The sequence below is a fragment of the Dermacentor silvarum genome, chromosome 1 (assembly GCF_013339745.2).
Source record: "Dermacentor silvarum isolate Dsil-2018 chromosome 1, BIME_Dsil_1.4, whole genome shotgun sequence".
NCBI classification, from domain to species: Eukaryota; Metazoa; Arthropoda; class Arachnida; order Ixodida; family Ixodidae; genus Dermacentor; species Dermacentor silvarum.
Genome location: NC_051154.1, coordinates 183,096,419 through 183,112,373, shown reverse-complemented (window position 1 = coordinate 183,112,373; position 15,955 = coordinate 183,096,419). Strand labels below are relative to the sequence as shown.

The 15,955-nt window shown below is 43.8% G+C and overlaps 1 protein-coding gene across 16 annotated transcripts in view; it reads left to right on the top strand.

Annotated features, from left to right (window-relative positions):
• LOC119436503 (probable E3 ubiquitin-protein ligase HERC4) overlaps positions 1-15,955 on the top strand; it is a 335,733-nt gene that overhangs the window by 179,049 nt on the left and 140,729 nt on the right. For all 16 annotated transcript variants that reach the window (XM_049658143.1, XM_049658141.1, XM_049658148.1 and 13 more), the window contains one exon: positions 8,812-8,980. In XM_049658143.1, the coding sequence (XP_049514100.1) occupies positions 8,812-8,980 (169 nt within the window). The remainder of the gene's footprint in view (positions 1-8,811; positions 8,981-15,955) is intronic.

Sequence of the window (15,955 nt, the reverse complement as noted above, 5' to 3'; positions counted from 1 at the left end):
ACGGACACACTGCAGGGCACGTTCACGGGCGATTTGCACTACAAGTGTCCTGATGGCGGCAAGGCCGGCGCGGATTCGTACAGGCTAGTTTGCTTCTGCGGTGTGTCCATTTTTACCTGATCTTGAAAAAAAACGCGCAACAAGGAATTTGAAGCAATGTGATTCTCACCGCGGTCTCGGGGGATTTTTTAGGTTAGCATTGCGATCACTAGGTATATCAAAGAGCGTGCCGCAGCGAGAGTGCCTTGCACCGTTCGTAAGCAATAAATAAGACAAGTTTTGTGCTTTAGATACTACCTTGGAAGCAAATGGGTAAGTTCCCACTTCTCACGATCTCGGGAAACTGTCTGAGATGTGTGGAGGTCTTGGATGAGCTTTAGATAGGCATATTTTATGTTTGAAATTATCAATATATTTAACTATTTCGCATTCCCGTTCGAGTTTGATGATATCAGGGATCGACTGCAGTTCAAGATTATTGTATAAGGTGAGAGTAATAACATATTACAGTGGAATCTCGTTGATACGATTCTACGATGCTGCATAGTACGTTTTTTGGGACTATACGTTTCTCCTTTTTTTCTCAGTAATACAATTTGGTTGGATAAAACGTTGGATGATACGATTTTCCGATGATAAGCTTTATTTTCCGGTTCCCATGAAGATCGCATCGAGATTCCACTGTACTTGCATGCTCTTCTTATTTTCCAATATTTTGGAAGTATTTGATTGCAGGAGATGTCCTAATATTTTATATATTCATGGAGCATTCAGTTGTGCATTTCTCATGTTGGAAGTTCTCAGGGCTGTTTGTACTGGTCTTAAAGTGATGAGGATATGCTTGTTATTGTGTGTTTGCTGTATACAAAAGTATTTTATATTGAGCAGTATGCACAAGTGGTTGCAGAGCTGCTTTATAATAGGTTCTTAATTTGTCCGTCAACTGCAAAATAAAAGTGTGGGTTTTTTCATTTCAAAGGGGCCCTGCAGTGAGAAGGCTTCTTGGGTCGCACTGATAGGACTGTTGTAATGTGGTGATTTCATGCATTTAATACGACCTTTACCTGGAACTATGATGATTGGATAAGAATGTAATGAGCTGTTTGACTTCGTGTGGCATCATGGCTTCAGTGCAGAAACTATGAAATTATCTTTTTCATCAGAAAACAAATGACGTGTTCCGCCTAGGGATGTGGAGCCTTGACATGACAGATGGCGCCGCCATTTCCTTTTGTTGATTCTGCATTGCAGTACCGCTGTATATGACACTTACATTTAAATGTTAGTTATTCTGGATTAAAGAGGCAATTAGTGCACTCAAACACGGTATTAAACTGCATACGCTTCTCTATGTCACGTCCGTGGAAAATTTTGTGCTATTGAGCTGTTGTTTCAAGTGGATGACACTGGCAATGCAACTAAGCAATGGAAATGTGAGAAAGTTTTCATTCGCATTTGCTTGTGCCATACTCATGTTAGTCGTACTGGTGCATACATTCAACACTGTTACTTCAGACGGCAACCGCTCAGTCTGCTTTTAAACGGAACTAAGAGACAGATTGAGGTGGACCCTACTTAACTCTTTCGTCGCCACGCCTATTGAAATTGATCAATTTGAGCAACTGTTTTTCTAGGGCATGTTATACATTCCCATTCGAATTCTTCTACTGGAACATCATGCACCGTCTAAAATCACGACTTAACTACTTGTCAGATTTGACCATTTTTGGCAGATTGGGGAGTCTGAAAAAAAAAAAAACTTCGACCGATGCCATCGTCAAAACTAGCCTCCAGTGCTCCTAGCGCTTTAGTAAAGAGACACAAAATTTGTGGTTTGGTCTTCTCGGCAACATAATTTTTAAATGACAGCAGCAGGGTAGACACAGAAGCCCCTCTCGGGTTGTCAATTTTCCGATCTGATGTATAGGCTGTTTTAATGATGTCTCAAACAATGGTAGATGCTCACGAGTGCGTGTTATTTTGATAATTGTGTTTGACTAATACCAAGTGAAGCTTCATTTTACCCCCCTCCCTTATCTACCTTCTTTGCGGGCTGCTTTTATCCATCAGTGCTTTGACAGCGTATGCACAAATAATTGCGAGCAATCCTTCACGTCAAGTCAGATTTCAGGCCTACCTTCAACCAATTCAAGATAATTTTGAACACCGCCTGTGCAAGTGCCCTTACCCATAACTGTACAATATTGTACAAAACTCCACATTACTGTACAGGACTGTACAGCACTCTACAGCACTGTACAGCACTGTACAGGAACTGAACAATGCATGTGGAGGCTCCAGCGCCAATTGTGAATGCGCACTAGACCATCTTGCTTGCACAGAAAAGCCAAACGAACACAATAACCCAGTATGAGGAGGCTTCTGCATGCTCCCTGACCTGACTACTATAACTTCACTAGCCTAAAGAATGCAGTAAAAACAAACCAGGTGCCTGCTGCAATGACAAAAACTTGCTCCCTGCACAATAGGAAATTACCCGTTTTCATATTTGCAACGTTACTGCTTTCCTGCATAACATGGTCATCAGTATGGCTAGTATTAATGCCAACAGATCTCCATAATTCTTTTTTTGCATGATGTATATTTTGTATATTTCATATGTTTTTTTTTTTTAACTCTCAGTACTACATAATACTATAAATAGCAAATAATCACTTTCATTCATGTTTCTTGAGGTACTTTGAAGTGTCTCTCGTAAGAATTCTCAAAAATTGTTTGAGCAATTATTACTGCTATACATCCATTCTAAACACCAGTGACCAGGCTATAATTGTATATATTGCAGCGTAGGGTGCGACTACTACATCTTGAAATAAAATGTTGAAGCATAAAAGCGCTGAAAATTACATTTCCAGCAGTAACAAAAGAGTTAATTCATTTGGTCTGTGCTATTTCTCTTGATTGATGAAGCATTTTATTTTCTTGAAAGTTCAAAGGGAAGCTCCTCTGCTTGGTGTGCAAAAAGTTGTCTATAATTGCATTCCTTAGCTTGCATACATGTTTTGTAGTCTCTTCATGGTTAAGGAGGGGTTTGTTGCTAGCGTCCTCCAGCATTCGCTTATTTGTCTGTGTTGGCTCACTCCTGACATAGTTTTCAAACTGTGCTCTCAAATACACATAGGCTAAAACATTGTGGCTGTGAAGTCTGTTGCAGAGTGGCATGTTGTTTTGAAGTGTATGTGATCATGACAGGACCTTGCGGGAAGTGTTGTAACCATGGCAGTGCCATCAATAAGCTGAAGAGGCTTGGCAACAATGGCACGCCGCTTCCGCCGTGTAAAGGCCCAACCACTGGCACACTTCGGCATGCATCGGCACGCGTCATTGCGTCAAATGCGTCAAAAGCGTCAAAAGCGTCAGTCGTGAACAGGGTCACGCGGCCCGGCGCACAAAGATTTTGCCGGCTGCCAATCGGCGACGCTAGGCGACGCGACGCCGTCGTCCACTAATCAGAGGTCGCGAAATCTTTGGCTGCTACGCCTGATGATGGCCGCCGATGTGAAGGCGCCAACGCCAACGATCATCCGAGTTCTTTGGACGCATAACGCGCGCGACAATGTTCCTTTAAGGCAGTGTTGTGATACTAGGCCGACAACGACACGACCGACGACCGTGGGTGGTGGAAGTGCGACGAGAATTCGTGCCGAGTTCGAACGACACCGCTGTGATACTATAAACTGTCATCAGGAAAAAGATTAACTCAAAACCAAGTTCCTAGTGCATCTTCGCAGAATGTGTTTAATTACCATGTTAACACTTGCACTGCAACATGCCGATACACAGCATATGCACTTGAAATAAATACATTTTGTAAGGGTGGACGACCGGGCCCACAATAACAAACTTTGTGTTAGCACTGAAAAAAGTGCTGCCATGCTTATCAGCCATAACAAAACTGCTGTGCGCCCAACCTACTTCCTCGGAGGCATCCCTATGAAGACCATTCGGGCCCTTCCCACCCTGGGTGTAATATTCAGCCCTTCTCTTGACTTTTCCACACAAGTCACTAGGCTCGTCGCATTCTGGGATTTGTGACCTGTTTCTCCCTTCCCTGTGGACCTGAGGTTTTCAGAGCACTCTACACTTCTCTCATACCGCCACAGCTTGAGTACTGCTCATCAGTATAATCCCTGTACTAAACTCGCCTCGCTGACAAACTTGAGCTTGTTCAGCACTGGGGAACGTGCACCCTCTACTCCCATCTTTTCGATCCTTGCAAGCTCATGCCAGCCTAAGAGGATCGCCTGAAAGCCCGCAAGTGGCGCACCCTGCAATACCAGCACAACATTGCACTTGTCTGTCTATTCTGCAGGGTGTGTATGGCTCTCTGGAAACACTCATCTTTCTTCTTCAGTCCATCTGAACAAACCATCAGGACAGCCTGAGCCCCATCACGCCTGTATGGTCCAACACCGCAACTCCATGCCTATGTCTGGCATACAGAGCTTTCTCTCCACCCCCCTGGCCATTAGGACTCCGCTTCCTTGCGACCGGACTGAAGCGGCACTCCTGTGCATTGGGCACCGTCGATTTTCCAGTTCTTGCCCTGTATGGGTTGTGTGACGTGCTCTGCAAGTGAGCCAGCGTGCACGTGTGTGCGTGCGTGCGTACGTGTGTCAGCTACACCCTGCAAATTCCTGCTCTAGATGGCTGACTATTAGACGCTCTAGCGTACGGGCGTGAGCCTTTTTAGCCTTGGGCGCTGTCTAGAGTGCCATGTTACTGCTAAGATTATTATTATTATTATTATTATTATTAAATGATCACTACAACCACATTGAATGTGTTGAAGCCAGCATTACACGTAATTCAAAATATTTTTGGAGCTTTGTGCACTCTCATTCTTCTAAAGAGAGCGCCGAAGAGGTGTCTTCTTGATGAAAATGGTGATGCTGTCTTGAACACTGCCGATGCCTTTGCAGAACATTTCTGTTCTGTATATAGTGTAAAGAATGCTCCAAGTAACCTTCCTTCTCAGCCTGGCACAGTGCTTATGCTATCAGTCAATGAAGACCTTGTTTTCAAGTGTATGAAGCGCCTCAAATCTTCCCTTTCTTGTGGTGCTGGTGGTATTCCTCCTACACTGCTTAATATGTATGGCGGTGTCCCTGTTCTCCCAAGCATCTTCCATAGTTCCCTAAAGTCTAGCATATTTTGTAGCACTTGGAAGGTAGCATGGATATTGCCCGCGCACAAATTGGGTGCTAGGAGTGCAGTTACTAACTATCGGCCTATATCTATCTTCTGCATTGAGTCGAAAGTGTTTGAATCGGTATTACATTCCCTGCTTTCTGTTAGTGCTAAGAACATTTTGATAGATCAACTGCATGGCTTTGTATGCAGACGGCTTAAAGCTATTTATGACTGTCAACAGTGTTCACGACCGCAAAGACATTTTCTCACTCTCAAACTGGTGCAGAAACAATAATGGTACTCTTAAATGCTTCCAAAGCTATGGTATTAAATTATACGCGCAAAACACACCATGTACAATTTTCATACACCTTTCAGGATGCTCCACTGCCCAGGGTCGATGAAATCAAAGATCTTGGTGTGTAGTGTACTTCACCAAAACACTAAGCTTCTGTTCACACGTTAAACATGCACAACGTGCCCTTCACGCTCTTGGAATTGCATGTCATATATTGCATGATTTCCACTCCCCTGTTCTGTTCTTGAAATCGTATTCGGCTGTGTGCCTTCCACTACTAGAGTATGTCTCTGTAGATTGAGGTGTAACGTGCAAATTTAATTCTGACCTCGCTGAACGCGTCCAGAATAAATTGATATCTGTCTTCAAGCACCACTTATGTCATTCTGGCGACCGTAGTCCAGCCCTCTCAAGTATACCTAAACTTACACCTCTAAACTCCCCTAAACCTCACCCCTTCGATTAATAAAGTTGTTACTCACTCTAGACTTATTAAATCAGACCTTTTCGTTCCTGTATAAGGTGGTCCATGGCATTATACATTCCCCAAAGCTGTGCAAGTTTTCGTGTCGCAACAGTATACCAGGTAACATTCCGCATTCTCTGCCTGGCCTTGTTCTATTGAAGGGCAACTGAAGCACTTTTCAAAGAAAGTGAGCTTTCAACGAATTATTTTAGTTTCTCACTCCCTGAATCCGAAAATCATAGTTTAACAGGCCAGAAGTCACCGCTAGTTGCTTTAATTTAGCAATAACTAGCCGCAGCGTCTGTGGGAGACGCCGCGTGTCGGTTAACGGGCTCTGATGGTGAACACGAGCGTGACGTTATCATAGGTATCGCGAGGTGCGTGATTTGAATAGAGCCCTCACGTGACCCCTGCATTGACGTCATCCTCGCGCCCGCACTTTTGCCACTGTGCTAGCCGTGCGAGGGAAGGGACGGGGGGCGGAGCTTCGACGAAAATATAAATGGCGATTGCAGCGCTGCTACGCGCCTAATCGAGAAAATAACTGCAGGAGTTGAATTGTACTGTGACAGCCTTCCAAACCCCCGTAAATCTTCCAATTCTAAAACCACTTCAGCTTCCCTTTAGACTGTTCTATATATGGCTCTACTCCGGAAAACGTAAGAATTGTGCCTGTATTGACATATTTCAGAGTTCATTTCCTGTGTATTGTATATATGTAGATTATCATGTATGATTAACGGCCTTTTATGCTTCCTTGTTTTCTTTTTCCCTATTTGTTTCTTTATCTTGCATTGTTTTGTCTACCACCCGCCGTGGTTGCTCAGTGGCTGTGGTATTGGGCTGCTGAGCACGAGGTCGCGGGATCGAATTTGGCTACGGCGGCCGCATTTCAATGGGGCCGAAATGCGAAAACACCCGTGTACTCAGATTTAGGTGCACGTTAAAGAACCCCAGGTGGTCCAAATTTCCGGAGTCCCCCACTACGGCGTGCCTCATAATCAGATCGTGGTTTTGGCATGTAAAAACCCCGCAATTTTTGCTTTGTTTACCACATTTGTGTTCTCTGTACATTTTGTCTCACATTTGCTTTTTAAGTGCACCAGTACGAAGGCTCTCTAGCTGTTCCTGGGCACTACAATAAACATTTGATTGATTGGTTATTATTATTGTTATTGTAGTATGAAGTTGATTTTTAAATATGTACTAGTATATTATTTCAGTTCAGTAGCTTTTGTGTAATATTGTTATAGTGTGACAATTTTTTCAAAGCATCAGTTAAGTGTAATAAAACGCTGTTTGCCTGATCATATGCATTGCGCTATTAATATCTTCGAAGGTTTAATAACGGTTCGCTACCATGTCCAGTGTTGTGCCATAATATAATAAGGCACAGCAATTATTATGTGCCTCACAGAACAAATTCAATGTCTTTCTCAATCAAAACATCATTGTAGGCTGAAATCAACAAACAACCTGGTATTTCTTTTTTTTTGTGTGGTGACTAGAAGTGTATAAATTGCGAAAATAACCTGTTTATATATATTTTTATATTAAGCAAATGAGCTGCCCCCATACATTTGAATGAGTTCTTCAACAGTACGACTTGCCCAAGGGCAACGAAAGACACCTTAGAACCCTCCGATTCTCAAGCTTGTGGTATTTGACGGTATGTTATTTCATTAATGTCGAGAAAGACAGACTTCACATGTTGAAGCCAGTTACGATAGAACATGGCCTTAACACAGTGAAAACATTTCTAGCAATACACTCAATGCTGCTCAATGTGAAGGCCTTCCGATGCGGTGTTGATGCTTCAAAACAACCTAGAAAAATTAATTAGATGTTCCATGGGCAAGATTAGACAGAAACAAGAATTATGAGACAAGCTACGAAGTTGGTAAATTTTAGCTGTTCTAGATGTTTTTTGTGAGCGCCACAGGTGTTTCAATTAGTTTTTTTTTTTTTTTGCTGATTTTATCAGAACCCACTTTCGCATTTCTTTCATGCACCAACAAGCATAATTATACTTATAATACAGATTTTTCAATGATACTTTCCACACCTAATTTTTACATGGTTGGCTGTGCAATGAATTAAAAAATATCAAATCGTACGAAAGCTATTGATGTGACATGCCATGCTCGTGCAGGTGTTTGCCAAGCGATCTTGCAGACGACAACGTGAACGCAATCGCTGATGTCGATATCTTGTGCACTATTGTTACTGCAAAGGTAAAAAGAAACCGTTGTGGCAAGCGTACATACATTAATTAAACGTGTTTTTATATCTAAAAGAGGATACAGATCACTAACTTATTGTTTCCAGCTCAGTTTACAGTAAAGCAGGCTGTTTTAGGCCGCACTTCGACGGTTAAAGACAAAATGGTCAAGCAACGGTGCACCGCAGTCGAGGAGCGAGCGTCGGCGCAAGTCGCAGCTTGTGTCCAGTGGTTGCGTGCCCTTTTCGTCCAACCGACGTGAGCGACGCGTTGGCTTGGCAGCATGCGCTGAAGCTTGCCGATGCATGCCAGTGGTTGGGCGTTAAGACCAATGCCTGCTGCTATTGGGCACCTCAGTGTTGTGTAGATCCAGAGCCATGAAATGTGGATGTGGGAACAGTGAAATGTGGATCCAGAGCCATGAAAATTCAAATTCAGGATTACCCTGATTTTGCTTCTATTTGAAAGTTTCTGCATTTGATAACTTACATATGTGCGCATTTGTTATCGTAATTCATTTTGCCATTACATCTTTGACATGCTCGCAGTAGTTTAGAGCAAATAAGGTGGTGCACTGTGCTGGACACTGTGCTGGACATGTGCACATGTTTAATGCTGGACACTGTGCACATAGTGTTTATAGCTCGAGATAACTGCTGTGTATTTTTGCAGCTATCTGGAGACCGTTTTTGCTTCCTGCGCCTGCCTTAATGCATCATACCTGAAAGAAGATGACGGACACTTCAACTGCAGTGAGCTCAACCCTGGTGTGGACTTGGAGGCAGCACGTCATGGCTTCCATTGTATTCAGGATGCCAAGAACCCGTCAGTGCCAGAAGTGGTAAGGTATACCGTATTTACTCGATTCTAATGCGCCCTCGATTGTAACGCGCACCTGTTTTTTGTGACGAAAAAAAAAGTCCTTTACAATACCGCGCACCTCATACTTTCATACAGCAATACAACTTTCTCTCATCTGGAAAAACAAACATTTACACCCAATGCACTAAAGTTGCAATGAATAAAAAAAAGTTCCAGTTTCGCCCGAAAGGCAAAGCATCGATTGTGATAGTGAATTAGTAGAGAGTTGTACGAAGTAAGGATAGTAGTTTTATCGGCCGTATAAACTTGTAAACATTTGCTTACTAATTAAATTAACAAGCATGGTGTCACGTGCACACAAGCAAACATGTACCCTTCTCACTCGATAAACACAGAAACTCACTGTCAAAACGCTGGAGAGAGGAAGCGCAGCGGCAGCAGAAACAAACAAATTGACTTTCATGCTGCCTCTCGCTTTGATGCAAACTATAAGAGGCAAAAACACAGCACGCAGTGGACTCTGTCCCTGTCGCAGATTGCTTTCCTGATCGGGCCAAGGCGATTGTAATCGCCGAAGTGGATCGTCTCAGAATACGTCCTGATTCGGTCCACTGAAACCAATTCCGTGTTGCTTTGCTGGCAGAAACCCTCTCCTTCTGTTTGCGTCTGTCCCGCATGCAAGTTTCGAGTACTCTGAACGCTTGTGATGCGGCTCGATTTTCGTCCGTCTTCGCACACATGATCACTTTCCTTTTAAATGTGGCATGTTGATCCCAGAGAACCCTGCTAAGCTATATCAAGTGCTAAGTTCCCCATCCCCCATAGAGATGCTAAGCGTAGTGCGCAACACGTTTGGGACCAACGGTGGTGGACAGACTATTCTGAGGGTGGCGTGCAACCTGCATGGTGCAATCGTCATGAGCCAAGGCAAGACAACATGCTATCAAGGCATGACAGTTTTCAGTGCATATCACACGGGGAGACTTATAACCTTAAATTTTCGTCGCAAGAGATCTTAAATTAGTGCCTACTATGCTTTTACTGCTGTAAAACCTTGTTAATATGGATTTCATGGGAGCAAAAATAATGTCCGTATTAACTGAATACCGAATGTTGAATTATCAAGAGTACAAAGACAACAAACAAATGCTTACTACGTCAACATGCTTTTATTTGCTGAATGAATCGGCAAATCTTGTTTCTATTTTGCACAATATCAGTGCGGAAGCTACAATCCTCGTCATCTCGTGACTTCCTTTGCAGTGCGGCCGCGGCCCACGTCTTCATCTGAGGCACGCTTTTCACTACCACGCACGCATCCCGATTACTTTTTTGCTGGTCGCCAATAAATTGTCCGTCCATCGCGATGTAGATGGTGCTCTCCATCCTCGACATCTTTGCACTTAGTCACGGTGTAAGAAATAAGTATATTTCTTACACCGTGACTGAGTCAAAGCGAAAATACTGTTTACCTCAACTGCAGCGGACGAAACCGCGGTCACTATCGACGTGAGCATAGATGGCTACTACGCAGTTTTGAAGGCACGCAGCCGATGCGCGCGCAGAGTCGAAACGAAACTACTGTTTGCCGCAACCGCTGAGGCGACATTGCAGTTATGAAGGTTTGTGGCCAGTCACCAATGCAATGTTATGCACGGCTCTAAACGCAAGAATAAAGGCTTTTAAGGCACAATTAGGCACGAAGCCTTCCGCCATTGCTGTCATTCACGTATCATGTACGATTTCCGCTGTTGGCTATGGGGATGCGGACTCTGCTGCTCCATTTTGATTGGATGCTAACGCCGTTTTTGCTCTTTTGCGTCGCACGTTTGCAGTGCTCGCTGAGCTACCGTACTAGAACCAAATGTGTTGCGCTGCTCCGTGCTATTTTTCTAATCCTCTGACGTCTACGTAGTCACCCCCGCTAGTGGCACCTATCTAGAAATGGGAGAAATGCGCATGAGGGTAATTTACGGCCTCCGAAATTCAATTGCAAAAGCTTTGGCGTGCTGCCCGTTTTCTTAGTGACTTGGCGAGTGCGGAACCAGAAAATATTTATCAGGGGCTCGCGGAACCTCGAGGTGACCCTTGCGGGTGACCCAGAACCCACTTTGAGAACCCATGTTGTAGACTAATGCGCACACATACTATAGCACATGGAGTAAGCTACGGCAACTAGGCTCGATGCGTGTACGAGGTAGCCATTTTGAAATGCCAATGGCAATATGGTAACTCAGATTTAGGCTTGTGCTCGATCTTTGCACGCACGCAATGTTTAGATCTGGTTTATCGAAAAAAAAAGTGCGCGTTAGATTCGAGCAAATATGGTAGTGGTTCTCATCTGCTCATCTGCTTGATGCTGCAAAAAGTTTCCTGTACTTGTATCCCTTAGCTTGCATACCTGTTTTGTAGTCTGTTCATGGTTGAGGAGGCTAGCCTCCTTTCATAATTAATATTAGCACACTTTTTCATAGATGTATGGTAATCTTTTACTAGTGTACTACAATTTAATGCTGATATGAGGAAGTTTCATTCAAAGCAAAGTTTTGTTCATTGTATTGAATATCTATTACAGCAGTACAAATGAATATTCGCGCAAACAAATCGGCAGTCAGGCCTGTGCAAAAGAACGAGAACACCGGGAAATGTTGAGATGCAGAGATGTATAGTCGAAAGACTCATGCCTTAGTATAAACATGTGTATATTTACTGTTTTCTTGTACAGTTAAACCTGCTTATAACGAACCTCCATAAAACGAATTCCTGGATATAACAAAGTTTTTCTATTCCCCACCGTTACTCCATAGAAGCACATGTATTTGAGACCTCTACGTAACGAAGTGGCAGCGGGAGACCCCCTCGAAATAACGAATTTTCCCCGCCGACAACCTAGAGATTTCGCCCCAAATTTTGTCATTTTTGCGCGAGCAGTAACCAGAAGCACCTTCTCCGCCGTGGCGGAATGCGAAGTGGCGGCGATGCGCTTGGCGAGCTTGAATTCACGGCAACTGTGAGGCGAGAGTGAGCGAACGTGTGCGTGCGTGCGTGCGAGCGTGCGCGAGGCGGGCCTGCATCCCTCGACCCGGCGATTTTGCCGCTGTGGGCGTGACCTTTCCCACTCTCTTCATTTAAACCTGATCCCGCGCTTGCTGCAGCTGGCCTAGCCTGTTAAGCCGGCACTCCCCTTTTCCAGTTGATGTTGCCGAAGGAAAAAAAAAATTATTTTATTTTCAATGCACTGGCAGCGCCACTTTTTGGTTACTGCGCAAGTCTCTGCACTTCACTTCATTAACCTGACACTAGGTGACACTATACGACGCCATCGTATCGCTCGCTCTTCGTTTCCGACGACTCGTGCTTGTGCAAAACGACACGCGTCCAGCACCCAATACCTAATGTGACATTCCAAGGATAAGTGCTTCGGCGAAGAAACGCAAGGAAAACTGGTGCGTGTTACAATTGAGGGCGCGTGAGAATCGAGTAAATACGGTAACCGTTTCTTTTTCGAATTTTCGTGCCAAACCTGCATATAACGAAATCCTCTTTATAACAATGTTTTTCGGGAATTTGTCAATGTCATTATATCCAGGTTTGACTGTATTTTGCATTATGAAATAAGGAGGGGAAACATGATTTGAGATAGATGGTGGAGAGCATTTGTTTAGAAATTCCACAAGTTGAACTTTGTTCGCTGTTCTTAGATGATGCATGCACCAAAAACATATTTTTGTGCATTTGATGACTCAGTTTTTTAGAAGAGTGTATGTATGAGTTGCTCTGCATATATTGCAAACAAAAGTGCAGTGGAAGCTCGATCATACATCCATGCTCATGTGTTAAAAACCTCTATTATACGACACAGTTTTACGCCGGCCCCAGCTCGTACGATGCCTCTCTGGTACCGTCCGGAGGGAAAAGAAAAATGCGCTAAGCAGACGCAGGCTGGCACGTGAGCACACTGCAGCCGGCTGATAACGGGTGTGCAATACCGTATTCACTTGATTGCAACGCGACTGCGATTGCAACGTGAGGGGCGGCTTTCCAGTCACGCGAAATTAAAGAAATAAAACCGCGAATGTAAATGAGGTGAACGGAAAATAAATGGTTCCTTTATTCAAGGCATTGCAATTTGGAAAATAGTTCTCTTCACTTATCGTCCTCTGAAGAGGAGGTGGAGCTTTCCTTGGGCAGTATTCTTGGGCGATCACATTCGTAGGTAGTTTCACTTTCACGAAATTTTGCGTCATTTGGTAGTGAAAGCATCCCCAACAAGTGTTTCTGGAGCTGTCGTACGCTTGCTATCAGCACCAAGAGAGCTGTCGGCCGTATACTTCGAGGGGTTCGTTGCCGGGACGAGCAGAGTCGCGCGAAAGCGAAACTATCTAAAAGCGATCGCCTGAGAATCTAGTCATCTTCTGAGCCGTCGAGACTTCTTGAAAGACCACACAACCATTTCATTCGGGGTCAGTACCAGGCCACTTCGATTTCCACAGAGCATTTCCAACTGGCCTCGCATTTACAGAGGGCCTGCCGTTGGTCCCGCCATCCGCAAATCGTCGACTCGTTGCCGTCGAGACACCAAGCCACGGCGGACTTTCCCAGATTCTCGGCCATCAAAATTGATCGTCACTCGAAGCGGCCGTCTTACCGAATGCGCTGCATCGCCATAACGTTGCGAATGAACGAAGTTGAACCGCAAAAGGCTATAGGGTAATAGAGCATCGTAACTAGCCTTAAGCACAGCGAAAGCAGCGTTGATTCCAACCAAAAACAAGTTCTGACCTAGGTCGACTTGTCTATGGATTGGATCGAGACTGAAAGTTATAGATTGCCAATGTAATGCTAAAAATCATGGTATTTAGAATATTTGTTTTAAAATGGTCAATTTTGCCGTTATTCGAATGTAACGCGGGGGTTGAGTTCGAGCAACGAAAATCATTTAAAAAAACTCGTTACAATCAAATAAATATGCTAATTTCTTTTATAGTTTCTTCTACCTTCCTTGGAGCAGTGCAGGTTCGTGCCGCGGGCTTATTCAGGCAATCTGTACCCATTTTTTGGGCAAGACTGAGCGTCACGGCCTATATTCTTAGTTTTTCGATTATACAACGCCCAGAGTATACGACGGTTTTGCGTGGTCCCCTCGAAGTCGTATAATCAGGGTTCCATTGTAGCTTTGTTGTAAATAATACTGTGCCCACCCCCTTACCTTACTGCAGAGAACAGCTTTGATCTAGTAAACGGGCAATTTGCATTCATTCATACATTGTGCTTTTGTTTCGTCGTGGCACAACAAAAGATATTGGTGCATAGTTCATACATAGCCAGCGTTGAACCAACAGTATAGTTTTGAGCCGAGCCTTCTAACCGCTGCACCAGAATAATTTTGAATAAGTTAGGTTGGTTGGTATACCATCCACCCACATTACACAATGTCCAGAATAAGTAAAATAAACAGCGTCATAAAAATTGTGTGTAATAAAAGGACTTTCAGAGTGCCTAATTGGTGCATTTGTGACATTACCTAAAAGTGCAAAAAAAACAGACATGGCACGAAAGAAAGGGTAGACACGGGAAAAGTGCTTGTCTCGTGCCTATTTTATTTCGTGCATTTTGCCCTTCTGAATCATGTCGTGTTCTGTGTATGCTTGTGAGAAGCGAAGATAGTAGGACATTGTAGTGAAAAATCCTGGTCATCAACTCACTGAATTACGCCGGATATAATAAACGTTTGAAATATTACTTGGAAAGTGAAATAGTTTTGGGTATACTGCAAAACCTGGCTAATTCCGATTTAATGTGACAGAAAAATATGTCCGAATTAACTAAATGTAAAATTATCGAGGGTAGTATCAAGAAAACAGTAAACAAATGCTGAATGTGTCAACACGCTTTTATTTACTGACTGAGTTGGCAAATGCGGTTTCTATTTTGCACAAAAACGGTGCGGAGGCTGTAATTGTCATCTCGTGATTTATTAGCCTGTACAGAAGGTCCCGCAACGTTTTTGCAGCACGGCTATGGCAAGCGTCTTCATCTGAGACACGTTTTTCACTACTGCACGCACATCCCGATTATTTTTTTGCTAATCACCTGGTTGCCAACAGATTGTTCATTCATCACGGTGAAGCTAGCGCCCTTCATTCTCAACAGCTTCCGCGATGTTTGGGACATTGTGTGCCACAGCCATTGTGCGTACAGCCATGTACCACTGTATGAAGGATAAGTGTTTACAATAATGAAGCTCACTGTATTCTGCTTTTTAGTCTTGTTTTGTATGACCGCTCCCTTCTGCACTCATGTGTACTGTAAAAAGGCTTCTAAAAGTGAGCAAGAAATTCCGCTTACCAGTAGTCAAGTGATGAATGCTCAATCGGAAACCAGTATTTAAACTTGCAGAGCTCTGTATGCATGTTCTGCATGTTGTGGCAAATTGTTTTGTACAATGATGGATATGGTACAATAAAACATAGTGTGGCACATTCGAAAGCTGTCAATATTTGCCTCTGTCTTTGTCTGGCAGCTGCTTGCTGAGATCAGGTTGAATGCTGAGCAGTTTCTGTCATATCCATCCTTTTACCGAACAGCTTTGTTTTCGCACAAGGAAATCGTCATATCTCTCAAAGACCTTGAACTACAGTGGTGTGGTGATGCTGTGTGTAGGTGTCCAGGTATCAGTGGCAGCTTGTAGGTAAGTGCTGATGAGAATGCATGTGCCATCAGCCATTGCATTGACAACATAATGGTGGCTTTGGGAGTGGGGTTTAGGGAGGGCATCAAGTCACGCAGAAGATGGACAGAAATAGGTGCATGGCTTGAGCTGTAGTGTTTTCTTTGAGTGAGGCACCCACATCATTGCTCATGGCAGCATGCCACTTACAGGAGTAGACCTATCTTTTGCATGAAAGGCATGAAACGTCAAGTGCATGATGCGTTTCTTCAGTGCATGGTGCCAGGAGAACACGCCTTAAGCAACCAAGGACTCTATTTGGAA